This window comes from Enhydra lutris, unplaced genomic scaffold (assembly GCF_002288905.1).
Source record: "Enhydra lutris kenyoni isolate GAN:26980312 unplaced genomic scaffold, ASM228890v2 scaffoldscaffold20, whole genome shotgun sequence".
Taxonomy (NCBI): domain Eukaryota; kingdom Metazoa; phylum Chordata; class Mammalia; order Carnivora; family Mustelidae; genus Enhydra; species Enhydra lutris.
The window spans coordinates 30,993,764-31,009,711 of record NW_019154104.1 but is presented as its reverse complement, the minus strand read 5'-3'; the positions used below and the strand labels follow the sequence as shown (position 1 = coordinate 31,009,711).

At 58.8% G+C, this 15,948-nt stretch overlaps 2 protein-coding genes across 6 annotated transcripts in view; one reads left to right on the top strand and one right to left on the bottom strand.

Annotated features, from left to right (window-relative positions):
- Positions 1-4,632, top strand: part of LOC111148761 (MOK protein kinase) — a 52,363-nt gene extending 47,731 nt beyond the window's left edge. Inside the window, exons 8-12 of the mRNA XM_022505555.1 lie at positions 642-743; positions 1,684-1,857; positions 2,324-2,438; positions 3,936-4,136; positions 4,212-4,632. Coding sequence (XP_022361263.1) covers positions 642-743; positions 1,684-1,857; positions 2,324-2,438; positions 3,936-4,136; positions 4,212-4,292 — 673 coding nt within the window. The 3' untranslated portion in view covers positions 4,293-4,632. The remainder of the gene's footprint in view (positions 1-641; positions 744-1,683; positions 1,858-2,323; positions 2,439-3,935; positions 4,137-4,211) is intronic.
- Positions 4,633-8,734: 4,102 nt separating this feature from the next.
- The window catches only part of LOC111148581 (WD repeat domain 20), a 65,530-nt gene continuing 58,316 nt past the window's right edge, over positions 8,735-15,948 (bottom strand). For 4 of the 5 annotated variants that reach the window (XM_022505264.1, XM_022505268.1, XM_022505272.1 and 1 more), the window contains one exon: positions 8,735-8,921. In XM_022505264.1, coding sequence (XP_022360972.1) covers positions 8,868-8,921 — 54 coding nt within the window. In that variant the 3' untranslated portion in view covers positions 8,735-8,867. Of the gene's footprint in view, positions 8,922-13,425; positions 13,477-15,948 lie in introns of those variants that run through there. The other variant, XM_022505266.1, reaches the window with a different exon arrangement.

The window sequence follows — 15,948 nt, the reverse complement described above, 5'->3', positions numbered from 1 at the left end:
GGCCTTCCTGCTGCACTGAGTTCTGTACGGGGAGTGGACTGCGGTGCTGGGAACATGATGGCTGGTGCAGGGAGGGGGCTCGCCACACACACCCCTGCCGCCCGCCCCGTCTCAGAGCTGCTCCCTGCCTGCCTGCGCTTTCCTCTTCTCTCCTGGAGCCACGGACGTGGCAGCTTTCCCACGCAGAGCTCCCGTCCCAAGCTCTTTGTGGCATCTCCTGCGAATTGAATTTATTTATATAAGCCGAAAATCTTTCATCCACAATTCCAAAATCCATAAACACTCCGGAAACCAAAACGTTTCTTGGACTTCATTTGTGCCCAGAACCAGACCCGGCCCACCGTCGAGTTTTGTGGGAAAACCTCCGCTGTGACAGGAGACTTGTGGGGCTGATGCGTCTCACCACGGGGACCCCAGGGTGTGCAGAGGAACGTGGCCACCTCTCAGAAGGACGCCCCCCTGTCGGGAAAGGAGAAGCAGGCCTGAGCCGAAGGGGGACTGGAAACCCCACGGCTGCAGGGAGGACCACGCGGGTGGGACCGTATCCTCGGGTTTCCGTGTGAGCGAACCGCCCGGCAGAGGGGGACATGGGCAGAGGAGGCCATGGCCTGTCCTGACCACAGCCCTGTCCCGCTCTCCAGTCTGCGGCCTCTCTTCCCCGGAGCCGATGAGCTAGACCAGATCTCAAAAATCCACGACATCATCGGCACGCCGCCTGGGAAGACCCTCGCCAAGTTCACACAGTAAGTGTGGCGTGCGCCCCAGAGTCCCATGGAACTTGCCCCCTGCCAGGGCTGGTGGTGGCCGCCAGCCGAGGGGACCAGGCCATGCCTCTCCTGCCCTTATAGGCCCTCCATCTGCTTGGGTCCCTGCGGCTGCCGAAGAGGCTGCTCCGGGCTGTCATCCCGCAGGGGTCCTGCCGGGGCCACTCGCCCTCCAGCAGCAGGGAGGAGTTCAAATGGCCTCGTGGAAGGCCTGGTGGGCAGGTCTCGTCCTCTGAATATTTACCCGGGACTGAGAAACTTTTGGGTGGAGAAGGTTCCCACATTCAGGCTGTGCGCAGTGAGGCGTCTGTGTGACCGTCACCAGCATTGCCAGCAACCTGACAGCCAGACCACGACGGGTTACGGTTTGGTTTTGGTCGGGGGTGCAGTGGCTCCTGGGCCCTGGGGAGGCAGGGAGAGACTACTGGTATGGGTTCCTCCTTCTCCCAAGTTTCATCTCTTTCTTCTCAGCTAAGAACGTGCTGTTAGTCTTCTCGGAGAAAAGTTGTTTTCTTGCATTGATAGCACAACAGATTTCGCAAACCTCCTCCCCAGCCCCTTTCTAAAACTAGACTTTATTTTTTAGAGCAGTTTCAAGTTCAGAGCAAAACTTAGTGGAAGGTACAGAGATTCCCTGCAGGGGTGTACAGATTCCCTGTAGAGATTCCCTGCGCCAGGGTGGCGTGTCGGTTCCCACACACAAGCCCATGCCTGACACATCATCTCCCCAAGTCTGAGGCTCACGTGAGGGGGGTCCCTCTGCTGCTGCACGTCTCTGGGTTTGGACAACTGTGTGGCTACACCCCTTCTTAGTGCATAAGCTGTCATCAGCACAGGGCCCTGTAGAATCATGACGACGGCTGGTCACGTGCTTTAGATAATGGCGTGATCATTTATTATCATTGGGCTTTTAATACAGGTCGAGAGCTATGAGTTTTGATTTTCCTTTTAAAAAGGGATCAGGAATACCTCTACTGACAGCCCGTCTGTCCCCGCAATGCCTCTCCCTCCTGCACGCAATGGTGGCCTATGATCCTGATGAGAGAATCACTGCCCACCAGGCCCTGCGGCACCCCTACTTCCAGGAGCAGAGGTGGGCGCCCGCACAGCTCCGGGTGGTGGCGGGAGCTGGGCCGTTGGAGCAGGGGCGGGTAGGTCTGGGAACAGCTCTGTCCTGAACCGGGTACCCCCGAGGCGGCCCCCTCGCTCTTTGCTGGTGTGGCCTTCTAGGAGGAGGCGGTCAGTGGCCCGCGGCAGGGCACGAGGAGGGCTCAGCGGCTGCTTTGAGGTTGATGCCGAGGCTCCGGCGATTAAACCTCCAGGAGGGGCCTGGCGCACAGCAGTGACAACAGGGGACCTGGCTGTGGGGTTGGGGGCACGCTGGTACCTGGCATGGGAGGAGTTGCCTGAGGGCATCTAATCCCGCACCTCGGGGCCCTATGCCAGGGTGAGCATGGTGGCGAGGGCAGAGGTGACCAGCTTGGGAACAGGGAGAGGGACATGCCGTTGGGCTGGGCACCTTCTCAGGGGCGCGTGCCCTCCCTCTCCCTTCCCTGCAGGGCGGCTGAGAAGCAGGCTCTGGCTGGCCACAGAAAAGCTTTCTTTCCAGAGTGCCCTGTGGCTTCAGAACTACTCAGTAACCGCTGGCACGTTGCCAAGGAGGACAGAAAGCAGGTACTGAGTGAAGGTATTGAGTTGGAAACGGCCGTTGTGGCTGGGCCGGGATACCCTCGGGTGGCCCGTGTCTCTGTGGAGGACGCCCCCCCGCCCCCGCCTGGAAGGGCGCCCGTCCTCGAGGCCTGACCCTATGCCTTCCTGTGCCCTCTGACTGACCCTGGCAGGGGACACAGAGAAGGTAAATTGGCCCCGGGTGACCCGGCGAGCTGGTGACCAGTCCCCACGCCCGCAGATCATTTGCTTTAGAAACAACAGGTTCCTTCTGCAGTCTTTCCATCCGTGAGCGCCCCAAGTGGCCCCCGCCACTGGGCCCCACCAGCTCCACATCCAGGCTGGCACCACACTGTGTGGGAACTGTGCCCTTCCGTCACTCGTCCCAGCATCTCTGCATGTCACTTCGTGCTAGGAGCTGAGGTCACCGACATGTCTGCTGCAGGGCTGCTTTCTGGAATTCCAGACTGCTGTGTCCAGCCGCCTGCCTGAAGGTTCCCTTTGGCTAATAGGCTGAGTGGTTCAGACCCAATCTCCCAGTGTCTTCCCCCAAACCTGCTTTTCTACCCATGCCTTCCCTTAAAGGGTGGAGGTGGCTCCCTTTCAGTGGTTCGGGCCCCAAACGGTGACACACCTCCCCGTCCACCTGAGCCCCCCTTATTTTGCCTCCCAACTGCTGTCCCTGCTCAGCCCTTCCTGCCAGGGAGATGTTTGTGTCATTCTTGCCGGCACCCACCACAGTCCCCCCGTGTCTAGAGGGGCCACATGGGAGGCCCTCCCCACTTTGTGGGCCATAAGGTCCCATCACAGCTGCCCTCTTTTCTCTGGTGCCATGGGCGGTCCATCAACGAACCGTGGGGCTCTTTCCCGGTAAGACTTAGGACACTGTGATGTGCATTCCATCTGTTATATGCCATGAAATTATTTGCAACTATTAAAAAATGTAGGGGCATCTGGGTGGCTCAGTTGAGTGAGTGTCCAACTCTTGGTTTCGGCTCAGATTGTGATCTCGGGGTCTTGGGATCGAGCCCCACGTCGGGCTCTGGGCTCGGCGGGGAGTCTGCTAGAGATTTTCTCCCTCCCCTCAAATAAATGAATAAATAGAATCTTTTTTTTTTTAAGTAAAAAAATTCTTAGCTCACCAGCCACACTAGAGCAAGACGGAGGGCAGATCTGGCTGACCCAGAGTTAGAGCAGGGCCGCCAGCACAGCCGTGGCCTGTGGAGTGCGGCTGTAACCGTCTCAGTGTCCTCCCTCGCGTCAGGCCAGGCCAGGCTACAGTCAGCTGCCCCACGGGGCGGACTCCATGTGAAACTCCCGTGGGACGTTCCAACAGCAGCTGGGGGGCCTGGGTGGCGGGGATACCGTCCAGTCGCCGTATGGCCACACCTCTTGGTCAAGTTCCATTAGGCCGAAGTCATGCAAAAGAGCCTATTTTGTTTTTCCTAATTTCCATGAAGGGGACACCATTGTACGTTCATCTGACCTGTGTTTTGTTTCAAGAAACAGTCCCTAAAGCCAGAGGAGGACCATCCCAAGAGACCAGGCCCAGCGTACGTCATGGAACTGCCCAGACTGAAGCTTTCAGGAGTGACCGAACCATCCTCGTACCCCAGCCCTGCGCTGCACCCCATGTTCGGCCCGGGGCCCAGCAGGAAAGGGCCGGGGCTGAGGCCCCTCGAGTGTGTTGGCACCCGCCGGAAGGTAGCCCATCGCGCTCGCTCCCCGTGGCCCACGGCTCTCGCGCCGGCCCCGCTGAGTGTCTGTTTCCTTCAACAGACGGATGCGCACAAGGACACGAAGCCCGACGTAAAGCAGGACCGCCTGCCCTCGATCCAGAGGAAGGGCGGGGGGCGCTGAGACTCCGGGGCCGGCTCGCCCCTGGGAGCGGAGACTGGGTGTGGCCGGCCTGGCCCGAGGATCGCCGCAGAGCCCCGGAGGGAGGGCTGCGGGGAGAGGCCTGGCGTGTCCCCCTCGCAGAGCCTGGTGTCCCCGGAGGCACTGCCCCGCCGGCCAGCCGGCACCCCCTCGGCCTGGAGCCCCCAGCCTGCGGCTCCGGGTGTCCTGAGAGCGGCTGTCCTGTGCTCCAGCCAACACATTCGTAAAACTACCTCAGCCCGGGCTTTCTTCTCATGTTTCCAACTGAGAAATTTGGGGCAGAGAATATTTTGTAACTTTTTAAAAAATCTGAATCAAAACAGAGGTCGGAGTTTATACACTGTGTTATTTAGGCTTGGTTTCAGCACAGACTCTGCACGCCGTGCCTTCTTTAGATGTCACCCGTCGCACGGGCACGTCGCAGTTCCATCACGCTGTCGGAGTTTTATTAAAGAATAAGCTATCAGTGCGATATTTTAATATTTTCTGAGTTAAACATGTGTCCTCACATGCATTTCTCTATCTTAGGTCTTGGGAACATATGTGGGAATTTATTTTGTTGGGAAGGCTTTGGTACAGCTTAGTTTTGTGGCACTTGAGAAGCCAGAGGCTCTGCCTGGGTGCGTGTGTCCTCGGTGCCCTGGGGAGCTGTGGCCAGACGAGGCCGCCACGCGTGGGGCACGTCAGAGCACCGGCTTCCCCGCGGCCTCTCGTGTTGGCTCCACAGTAGAGATGCTGCTTTGCTTTGCCGCGGGCCCGCCTGCTGGGCAGAGGCCAGGCCCCTCCTGAGCCCGTTTTTGTCTTGGGATGTAGCGTAGTGACACCTTCGTTTTCTTGTCTTCACAAATGTACACCATTAAGAAAAAGCAAATTTCCCAGGTTAGTTTTAGTCTTCTTATTCCCTCTTTTAAGACAAATCTGTGATGTTCTTCCCCACGCTCTCCAGTGGCCGCCGCCTCTGACCTGCCTGCCAGGCCGGGGGCAGGCCGGGGGTCCCAGGCTGGCCCGGCCGAAGGGCTGGTTCAGCACCAGAAACGACACCTCATGTGTTGGGGGCACATGAGGAGGGGCTGGAAAGAGCTTCCTTTGAGCCCATTTAACACCCTGGCAGAGGCTTCCAGATTCCCTGTTGTGGCGGGGGGCTCTCTGGGTCAAGAGGGGCACCGCTCTGCCTCTGCGGAGGACCTGGGATTTCCGGGGCCCCTGGGAGCTGAGGCAGGAGGGGGCCAGACCCGGGTGGTGCTGGGGCGGAGCGGCAGGAGGGCCAGAGACAGGAGCAGATTCCTGGGATTGCAGAGGGCCCTGCAGGGCCTGCGCGCCCACACTCTGAACCCAGGCCAGGGAGGCTGCCGGAGAACCAGGCCCCCGACGGGCAGTGGCTCACGGGGCATGATCCTGTCCTCGAGGACTGGCCCTAAGGACCATTTAAGGACTGACAAGAATTTGTGTTTTTAGGAAAACTATTACCCCTGTAAGTGTATAGAACTCAAGAGGAAAATCTTTAAAGTTCTCCCGCATGCCTTTCTGAGAAAGCAGACTTGTCCCCATGGAGGGCCTCTCTGGGGCAGGCCAGGCCCTTGGGGGTGCGACCTGTCCACCTACTGAAGCTCTTTTGGCTTCATGTTGGTCTCTGGAAGATAAGGCTGGGAGGCAGTCAGCCCGGAGCCAGGAGCCCGGAGCGCAGCCACACCAGGCTCCAAAGCGGGCACAGCCAGTCCAGCCCCCTGAGCACTGGCATCCACGGAGGAGCAGGCCACGCTCTCCCTTCCGGCACCCACCCAGCCGCCCTCAGCATGGGAGCCAGTCCCCGGGCAGCTGGAATGGCTCTGGCTGTGCCTGGCCTCCAGGCCCTGTGCTGGGCCCGTGCGGGGGGCCGCCTACACCCACTGTCGAGGCCCTGGTGGGTCTCCTCTCACTCCAGGCTGGCAAGGTGGTAAAGGGGACCTGAAGGCCAGGTGAGCCTTTGCGGGCAACGCTCTTCCCGTTGGCGGGCAACGACAAAGCCCAGTGCGCCGCCTCCGCTCCTCCCCCAAGGGGCCCTCCTGCCGTGAGCCCCAGAGGGCACGAGCACACACGGCCCGGGTGCCCAGGCGTGGAGGTGCGGCCTGGGGTGCTGGTCCCAGAGCTCCCGTTGACAGCTCCTTCACGTGTGAACCTGCTTGTGGGGTAGAAAGAGGGAAGGCGACGCCACCCAAGGGACCTGGGCGCGGCTGCTCCTTGCTCCCTGCCCCCGGCACTGGGGACACTCGTGGGCCTGCCGCGTTTCCTCTGGCTGCTGGCAGGCTCACTGACTCCCGGGCCCGCAGCCTTGGCCCCCTCTTAGCTTCCCTTGGACCCGTCCCCACGCGGGCAGCGCGCCTTCACCGGCCCCAGACGTGTACAAAAGCTCAAGGCAGCAAGTAAAAGCGAACCCAAGTCGTGCTGAGCCTTCCCTGGCTTCCGTGGGTGATGGACCTCGGGGTTGGCCCGGGGGCCCCCTGCCCGGGACCTGCCAGGTGCTGCGTGTCCGCGGTGGCGGGAGGTTGGGGGGAGTGGAGGGGTGGGGGAGGGCAGCTACAAGGCATTTGGAAGCCACCTTGGACTACTTGGTCCAAGAGCCATAAATTAGTTCCCACTACAGATGCATCATCGACAGCAAACCGGGACCCATCTGACAGCTTCGCCCCGCAGCCTGAGCCCAGGGGGCCGGGCAGGGGGCTGAGCCAGGACCGCCCATCTCCAGAGATGTGAAAGGAGGGATGGGGGCGGGGGGCACGGCTAGGGCGTCCAACCCAACAGAGCCTGAACTTTAACACACGTGACCGTTGCCCTCATGCCCAGATTTCCACCTGTCACTTCTAGAAAAAGAAGCCCAGCCCAGAGGATCCCAGGGTGAATGCTGGACTCCATTCTCTGGCCTGGGCCTTGGCTGACCTGCAGCAGCATGTGGACCCCCACAGGTGTCCCTGGACCCAGCAGGTGGGGTCTTCTGTGTCCTTGAACACGCCTAGAAGCCAGCACTTTGGTCACCATGACAGGCCATCCAGAATGTGCAGGTCACTTTGAATGTATGTTATTGATAAATTCGGACTCTCTTGCTCGAGACAATGCGGGGTCTGTTTCCCGGCGTTCCCGTTCCCCAGAGTGCCTGTCCCGGGGACCCAGGGGCTCCACGAGCTGCAGAAGTGTTGGTGGCCCAGCCTCTCTTCTCCCAGTGCCTCGGGCACACGGCAGCTCTCGGAGGCGGGTGCTCGGTTTTCCGGCCCTGCCGAGTGGACAGGCCCCAGATCCAACGCGCTCGCTTCGAGAGCTGTGTTTCGGACACTCCGTGGCTCAGTCCCACCGGATAAAAACACCTTCCACGGGTGTAGCTGCAATGACGGTCCAAGTGACAGCCTTCTGCTTGGCGATTCCCGCCGCCGGGGCATCCACTGTGGGTGGGTGTGGGCGGGACCCACGCCAGAGCTGCTCCGGAGCCAGTCTCAAGCCGACACCCGTCCCTGACAGTCCCCACACCCTGGACTCGCCAGAGGCCGCGATGACGTCTTGTGGCCACGGGCTTCCGGCGACGACAGACCGCGCCCAAGGACTTAAAGCTGGGAGGAGAGAGGGGTTCGCTGGCGGTCACCCCCCCACTCCTCACGCTGCGGAAGAGCCACAGAACTCTCCAGATGAGCCGTGCTTCTGCAGCCCGTCCTCCTCCTCGCTTGGGCTTCCAGGAACGCAGTGGAAGAGGACGAATCATTTCATACCAAACTTTAATCGAACAAAAAGTTACATTAAAAATTGAGCCAACTTAACAGAAGATAAACGGTATATTCAAGAAACTTTTAATATTAATTTTTTTGTGTGAATTAGAAAGATCACTCATAAATGACGGAAATGACTGGTGAAGCAACCATGTCCCCCAGCAGCAGAGTCGCAGCATTTACACACAGAATACAGAGCTGACTGCGAGGGGGGCCCGGTGTTAAGTCACTGTTAAGATTAAAAAGAGCATCTTCACACCCTGCAGAGCCATGAGTCCGTGAGACCCGTATTTAAAGTAATTCCCTAATAGCATTAAACTATTTTAAGTGCAAAAATTCGTAAAAATCTATGATTGCAGCATCTATCTTCCTGAATGACAGATTTAAGTCAGAAAGCAACAGCCTTCTCCAGGAATGCTTTCCAGCTCGTCTCTGCTCACCTACGTATGGAAACATCAGTGCAAAAACAGAGTGAAGTACTATTTATAACCATTGAGTTTAAGGGGACTTCTCGTCCAAGAATTATCGTATTTTACACTATGTATATATGTATAGGTTTTTATATATATATATGAGATTTTAATTACAGTTGAGTAAAACGCAAGAAAATCCCCTTTATTTTTTTACTACAGCCCCAATAGAACCTTTTTAAAATGGGAACAGCTTCTTTGGGTGAATGGCAGAGAGCGCCCTTCCGAGCGGGCCCCGCGGGTCCTCGCACGTGACTCCGGGTGACAGCTGCCTCTGTGAGTGTCCGCGCTCCCGTCTCCGTCCGTCCGTCGCTCCTGTGGGGCCCCGTCGGGGCGAGGGTTCTCGAGCGGGGGTGCCGCTACACTACGGTTCCACCCGGAGAGCTGGCCTGGTTTTGGGATGACAGTAAGCCCTGCAAACAAAGCAGTTTCCATTAATCCAGCAAAACACGGGCAGCCAAGGAAGCCACACTCATCCTTCGCCAGAGGCTCCCACGACCACAGATTTGTCGGGCTGTTAGCCAGTGTGTGAACAAACCCTCCATTTCTCATCTACTTCTTCCTATCCACGTCACTGTGTGACCTTCCCAGCCACTGAAGCCGGCCCCAGGCTGGGCGTCCTATGCTGGGCAGGGCTGGCCTGGGGAGCAGCGGGCGGCCTCTCGGGGCCTGGGCTCCTGGGGACCTCAGCGATGCCCTTTGACCTCACTTGTCCCCACAGCGGCAGGCCACCACAGGTGGGGTGTAGAGCTTTCTAAAGGTGTCTTCCTGCCGGGGGTGGGGGTGGTCTTGCTTTCTCTGGTTGGGGTGATGGTGGTGTCCCTCTGCCTTCAGCACCGGCATATGGGGCTCAGCACGAGGATAAAGGAGGATCTGGGCCCTGGGCCGTTGGGTTTGGGGACAGGGTGCAGGAGGTCGCCCCACTGAGAGGCGGGAGGCCTGAGCTGAGATCCCCCCAACCCTCGACACAGCAAGGAGCGTCTCCATTTCTCCACGCTCACTGGGACAGAGCCTCCTCGCAGCTCATGTTCGTTCGGTAAGAAATTGAAGGTTACAAGCACGTGACCCTGAAGCCAGGTTTTCAGTTCTCTGAACACAAATAAGCTGTCCTAAGAAGTGCTTCCGTTGTTCGCTGTTGACACGGGACAAGCCTTGAACTTGGACGAAACGCAGCTCCAGTGGCACACCCTCGACCTGTGTGGACGCGCAAGGCGAGGGGGACTGCGACACTGCCCTTCGGCTCTGCCCATCCCTGGGGACAGGGAGGGGGGCAGGGGCCCGGGAAACTGTCCCACCGGGACGCCTTCCACCTCGTTTGTCACAACGGACGGCTGCTCATCTAGACACGGTCAGGAAGCCAAGAGCAAAGGGAGGGTCCCCCCGGGGCCCCTGCTCCGAATCCACAGATCTTTCCCTGGGGTCCAGGAGCTGCCCCCGAGAAGGAGCACTACCTGGGCTGACTTCACGGTGAGGCGCCCCCTGTGATTCCCACGCACGACCTCCGGGCAGCTACACGGCTGGAGGGGCCGCGGACCTCACCCTGGCCCCCCGCCTCCCCGGGGTGGGGGGAGCAGTAGCCGCCAAGGGAGGGGAGCCGCGGACCCGTCCCTCCTCACCGCCCCTAGGGAGCCACAGGGAGGCCGGCAAGGTCGGACTCTACCTCCAGGGGACGGTCCAGAGGGAAGAAGCCTTTATCCCAAGAACGCTCTGCCTCCGAGAGGTTTCGGGGGACTCGGATGATAGCCAGCGGTTCCCAGGAGCTGTGGGACGTCCAGGAACAGTGCCAAGTCTACAACATGAAGAGGACCCTTTTCTCCCCAAATGAGAGGAGGACTCTGCTCCTCCCGTTTAAGGGGGAGCGGTGACCCAGCCTGGGGACAGACCCCCAGCCCTGCGTGACGCTCCAGAGGACGATGGCCCGAGACGCCTGCGGCTATTTGAAGACTCAGGACACACAGAGAAAGGCAGCCCCCCAGCTCCGCCCCCCAGACCAGCCTTGTCCAACTCAAGGACAAGGAAAGCCACATGTGAAATTGAAAATTCTAGGAGCACATTTAACAATTAAGAGAAAAGGTGAAATTAGTTCTAAGACATTTAACCCAATATAGCCCATATTGTTTCAACAGGTAATGAATGTACAAATTATTAAGGCAGTATTTTACGTCATTTTCTCGTATGAAACCTTGGGAACGCTGTGGCGCACATCTGGGTTTGGGGCGCCCCGTTCCTGTGCCTCAAGGCTGCAGGTGGCCCGTGCTGCCCAGCCCTGCCTTCGACCCTCTCCAATCTGGAGCACGACGGCCACAGCATCAGCGGGGCACCCCGAGATGCCACCCCATCCTCGGGGATCCAGGGGGAGCCCCACTCTCCTACACAGACTCACTCTCCAGTTTCCGTTGGCTGAAGCCTCTCCGCCCCCCACAACCACCACCCCCTGCTGTCCTACTGTGGCATGAGGCCCAGGTTCAAAAGAGATCACCAAGGTCACCTGAACAAGCAGCCACCTCAAACCCGCCCTTCCGCTGGGTTTCTGCTCATAAACATCAACTGCCAGATGCTCCCCTGCCCAGGGGATCGCAGGGTCTGGATCACGGGGTTAGCCCTTCCGATGCCACCTGTGGGGGACAATTTCTTATGGACACTGTACACCAGTATGGACCTGGGATCCACACCCTGGTGCCGCCCTCGGTCACCGCGCTGGGATACAGCCCGGGACGCCAGCCTGGCATGGAGGGAGGATCCCGAGAGCTCTGTGGGGTGAGCCTCCGCCAGAACAAAGGGACAAGGACAGAACGGCGGGCCTCCAGCAGCCGGCAGCAAGCAGACATGCCCCGCTGAGGGAGCACGACCCCAGGGCACAGGTAAGGGTCTGGAGCACTCCTAAAAGGAGGGCGCGAGGGATCGTTGGACACAAGCAGCCTGAGGCCTTTGCAGGTCAGCGTTAGGGGAGGGGGGCCATCCAGAGGCTGTCCGGGGCCAGCAGACACGGTCCCCATCGGGCCTGGCACGGCCAGCGGGATGTCAACCCCACCTGTTCCCTTCCTGGAGATGGAACTGGCTTTGCTGGGATGGACCGTGGAGGCCTGGAGAAATCCTGCCGTTCAACCAAAAATTCAGTGTCAAGGTCACCTTGCTTCTATCAGCTGTGCTTTCGTTTAAAGGTGACCCGGGGACAGAGAGAAAGACGGGCAACACAGGCCCGCATCAAAGACCTGAGACAGCCATCGCGAGGAAGCCCTGCGGACGTCCGGGGCCCAGCTGCGGCCCGGGCCGCCTGCTCCGGAGGGCAGCTTGCTGTTGGCGTCCTCCTTGGTGACTTCGGGGGGAGGAAGGAGCAAAGAACAGGCCCGGGAGGAAGGAGACTCGGGCCTGGCTGGCCTGCACGGCACTGACCCACCAGACACCGGACAGCAGGCGACGGCAACTCGCTGCGCGAGCACCCATCCTCTCAGGCCCCCGGGGTAGGTGTTAGAGGACGAGGGATGACTCCCAAACCTGGTATTTAATGAGCTGCTGTTCTCACCAGAGTGGCCGTTTTATCCCCGTTAGAGATGTCACTGACAAGTAAGGGATGAGATACTCCAGCTCTTGGTCACGCAGAGACTAAGAGGCAAATATCATTTGTAAAGCGATGTCCCCTTAGAGATGGCCCGGAGTCGGCGAGATGTCACCAGGCTGCCTTTTCCTCCAGGAGCTTCCAGCCGTGGATGCGCTCCCCCCACCGCCAGGGCTTCGCTGCTCACCGGACCCAGACCATGTGCCCGGCGGGGCCGAGGCCCCAGAGCCCCCCAGCCAGGCGTGGGAAGTGGGCCACGCAGGGCCTCGGCCCCCACCCCGCCCCAGAGCCCCTTCACGCTCTGGCAGCGGACTGTGTTCCTGTGGCAGCCTCCAGCTGCCCAGTGACAGGTTACACCAAAGGTGACACGTTTCCCCAGAGGCCCCTCAACCTGGCCTCCAAGGCCGGGGGAAAACGATGCTCTTGTCGGACGTCCGGGAAAAAGGCGCTCTCGGGCACAAGCGTGTGAGGGCCGCTCTGAGAAGGGGCCTGGAGATCAGGCCCAGACTCTTACCCTCGGGCCCCACGTCCGGTGGCTGGGGGAGGGGACCCTCTTGGGTGTCCCTAAAGCCTCTCCAGAGGGGCCCACCCAACATGAGAAGCTGGTCTGGAGGCCACCAACACTAGAGGGGGGGACGGGCTGAGCGCCTCCGGGGACTCCGACCCTTTCGGGACCCCCTGGTCCAGATTCAGGAGTTTCAACAGGCAGCCACCCGCGGAAGACGGGCCTAGAGTCTTTTCGCAGGGCACAAACTAACTACTTCGAAAAGATGAAGTGCTGTGTGTATCTTTTTTTTTTTTTTTTTAAAGATTTTATTTATTTATTTGACACACAGAGAGAGAGATCACAAGCAGGCAGAGAGGCAGGCAGAGAGAGAGGGGGAAGCAGGCTCTCCGATGAGCAGAGAGCCCGATGCGGGACTCGATCCCAGGACCTGAGATCATGACCTGAGCTGAAGGCAGAGGCTTAACCCACTGAGCCACCCAGGCGCCCTGTGTGTATCTTTTTAAACTTGCTGTTGACCTAACAGGTACGGGCTTAAAATCCACTCCGCACTCGGGAAAACCCCACGGCTCCCGCTCCGGGAGATCCGAGGCGGCCCGTGTGAGGGCAGAGGCCGAGGCCGTCTCCTCTGCTTCGGCAGCCTGGAGGCAGGGGCCAAGGGCATACGCTTGCACCAGAAGCTCGGAAGGCGGGCCCCATCGGGAAGATGCTGGGGTCCACCAATGGAGGAGCTTCCTGAGGCCCTGGCAGCCCCAAGCCCCAGGCTCAGATGTCTCCCGTCAAGTGGGAGCACCAGGGCTTGACCAGGGGCTTGGCCCCACGTTCGCCTCTCACGGCCTCTGGGGGACTTGCAGATCTAGGCCGGGCTCCTGGCCTTGCGGCATTCAGGGTCGCAGACGTCAGGGCACTGCGGAGAGGGAAGGGACCCTTCAGAGCAGGACAGTGTGAGTGGCCAACTCTTGGCACCCTCAATGGGCCTTCCCTCACCGGCCCTTTCTGCAGGGGACCAGACCGCTGGACCTCCCGGCACCGACCAAGCCGCCAGCTCGCCCCGCACGCCATTCAAGACCAGGAGGAGGGCAAGGACCCTCTCGCCCCAGCCCGCCTGCCCAGGGAAAGAGCTCCAGGGAAGCCTGCCGGCTGGGTGGCCACTGGGTGTGCAGGGTCCCGGGGCCAGCTGGCAGCCAGGGCGCCTTCCGAGTGTCGGCCCTGCAGTTCAAAGGGCCTCCGCCAGGCTCAGCCGCGGGGCTACCAGCTGCCCCTGCCCGGCCAGGAGTCAGGGAGACGAGGGCCACACGCAACAGTCAGTGCCTCTGATCCCACAAACCGCGTCTCATTACAAGGAACTCCGAGCTGGCAGCGGGAGGTAGAAATTCATGGCTACTCGCTCTATAAACACTAACAAAGCCTGTAATTTTACAGCATTTAGAAGTTTTCTTTTTTGGCTCATGGAGACTGTGGCGAAGCCCAGCTGGGAAATGGCCAGCCGCAAACTGTGCACTTGCACACTTCCCCCACTCGTTTAGTGCACGTCCGCACACACGGGGCTGCAGCCCTCCCGCTCAGACACGCGCGCCTGAGTCTCGAGCTGTGACGGTGACAAGAGAAGAGCCAAAAACCAAGACAGTGAAACAGAAACATGATTTTCTTAAAATGATAAATTAACAGTACTGATATTAAAGCTTCAGTAATTACTGCAACATATTGTAACATTGTAACTAATATTGTAACTTAATTTATCAACATTTCATGTTAGGAAGGCTCTTTATCAAATTTATTCATCAAGAAATTAGATGAAAACGTAACAAAGGAAACACATTATTTTACCTTTGACTTTCATTAAAGGTAAATCATCATACAATTTTACACAAGGTCACCTAACATAGCAGTCTTTAATAAACTCAGGCATACAGAAATAAAAAATGCAGGCAATTCTTCCTTTTACACTCAAACTGGGTGGCAGCGGTGTGAGGACACCAAGTCACATAACAGGAGCAGCAACGCATCAGAGTTAATACCGCGGCGGGGGGCGGGGGGGGGGCTCTGCCCTCCACTGCGGGGGGCAGGGGGCATTCTCACACAGCTTTGAACTTGGGCTCTGAACACAAGTGCTTTTCAATATGAGCCCTGGGATCCGCTCTCCGGCCTGCTGTCCGCACTCATGGGCCATCCCTGGGGTCACCGAGCTGAGCCCCTTGACGACCCGAACAGACGACAGTCCCCGGCAGCCCACCATGACAGGCGTGCCGGATGAGGACGGCCTTCGGTGCCTGGTCCCTGCGGTGTTCCTGGGATGGCTGACACGCCCGGTCACTCATCAGGCCCAGAGCGCACGTGCAGGGGTCCCCGCTGTGGAAGGAAAGCCCAACAGTGGACACACCCAGCAGCACCAGGAAGTCAATCGGGGCCATCGGCTGGTTGGCCTCTGCCGAGCCCTTGGGTGCAGAAGGGACGCTGTGCTCTGTGTGTCTCTCTCTGGGAAAAGCCAGGGGGACTCTGCTTCTAGGTCTTCCTCGCATAGTCAGGCACACAAACGCATCGGGGTTTCCCAAAGGATTCCTTCTCCAGCCCTCCCTGGCCCTGCACCCTTTCCCCTCACACTTGGACCTTCCCCAACAAAAATCCAAGCACCTCCCCACCAAGGCCGGAGGTGAGGGAGCCCCATACGCAGGTCCAGACTCTGACAAAGCAGATTCACCAATTTCGCGCCAACTCAACACGTGACGGGGCCTTCGAAATTCAAGATGCACCACAGGAAGCGGGGCAAGTGGAGGAACTGGGGCAACTTGCCAGCCAGGACTTGGGTGTTAGGCCACCAGTGGAGCAGAACACCTGAGTCCCACTGGGACGTATGCGCGTGTCCATAAAGACGGTACAGTTTCCTGACGTTCTCTTGCTAGCGGCTTCGGAGCGGCTAGGGCAGTAATGCTGGTAATAGCTTACTTCTGTTTTCCTCTCCTCCCCTGTCCTATCCTAGGTATTTATCCTCAGTCCCAAGGCAATGGCTCACAGAACACTTCCAAAATGCTCTAGAAGGTTCAATCAGCACAAAAGACAAAATTAAGATTCTTTACCACTATTTAAGTGAACTTAGAACCCAAAGGTACCGATTATTTTTCAAGAGTCTGTCTACTCCCTCTTACACATTTGCTCTTAAAAGAAGGCAGGGTTGGGGCGCTTGGGTGGCTCAGTGGGTTAAGCCTCTGCCTTCAGCTCAGGTCGTGATCCCAGGGTCCTGGTATCGAGCCCCGCATCAGGCTCTCTGCTCGGCGGGGAGCCTGCTTCCCCTTCTCTCTGTCTGCTTGTGGTCTCCGCCTAATAAATAAATAAAATCTTACCAAAAAAAAAAAAAAAGAAGAAGAAGAAGAAGGAGGAGGAG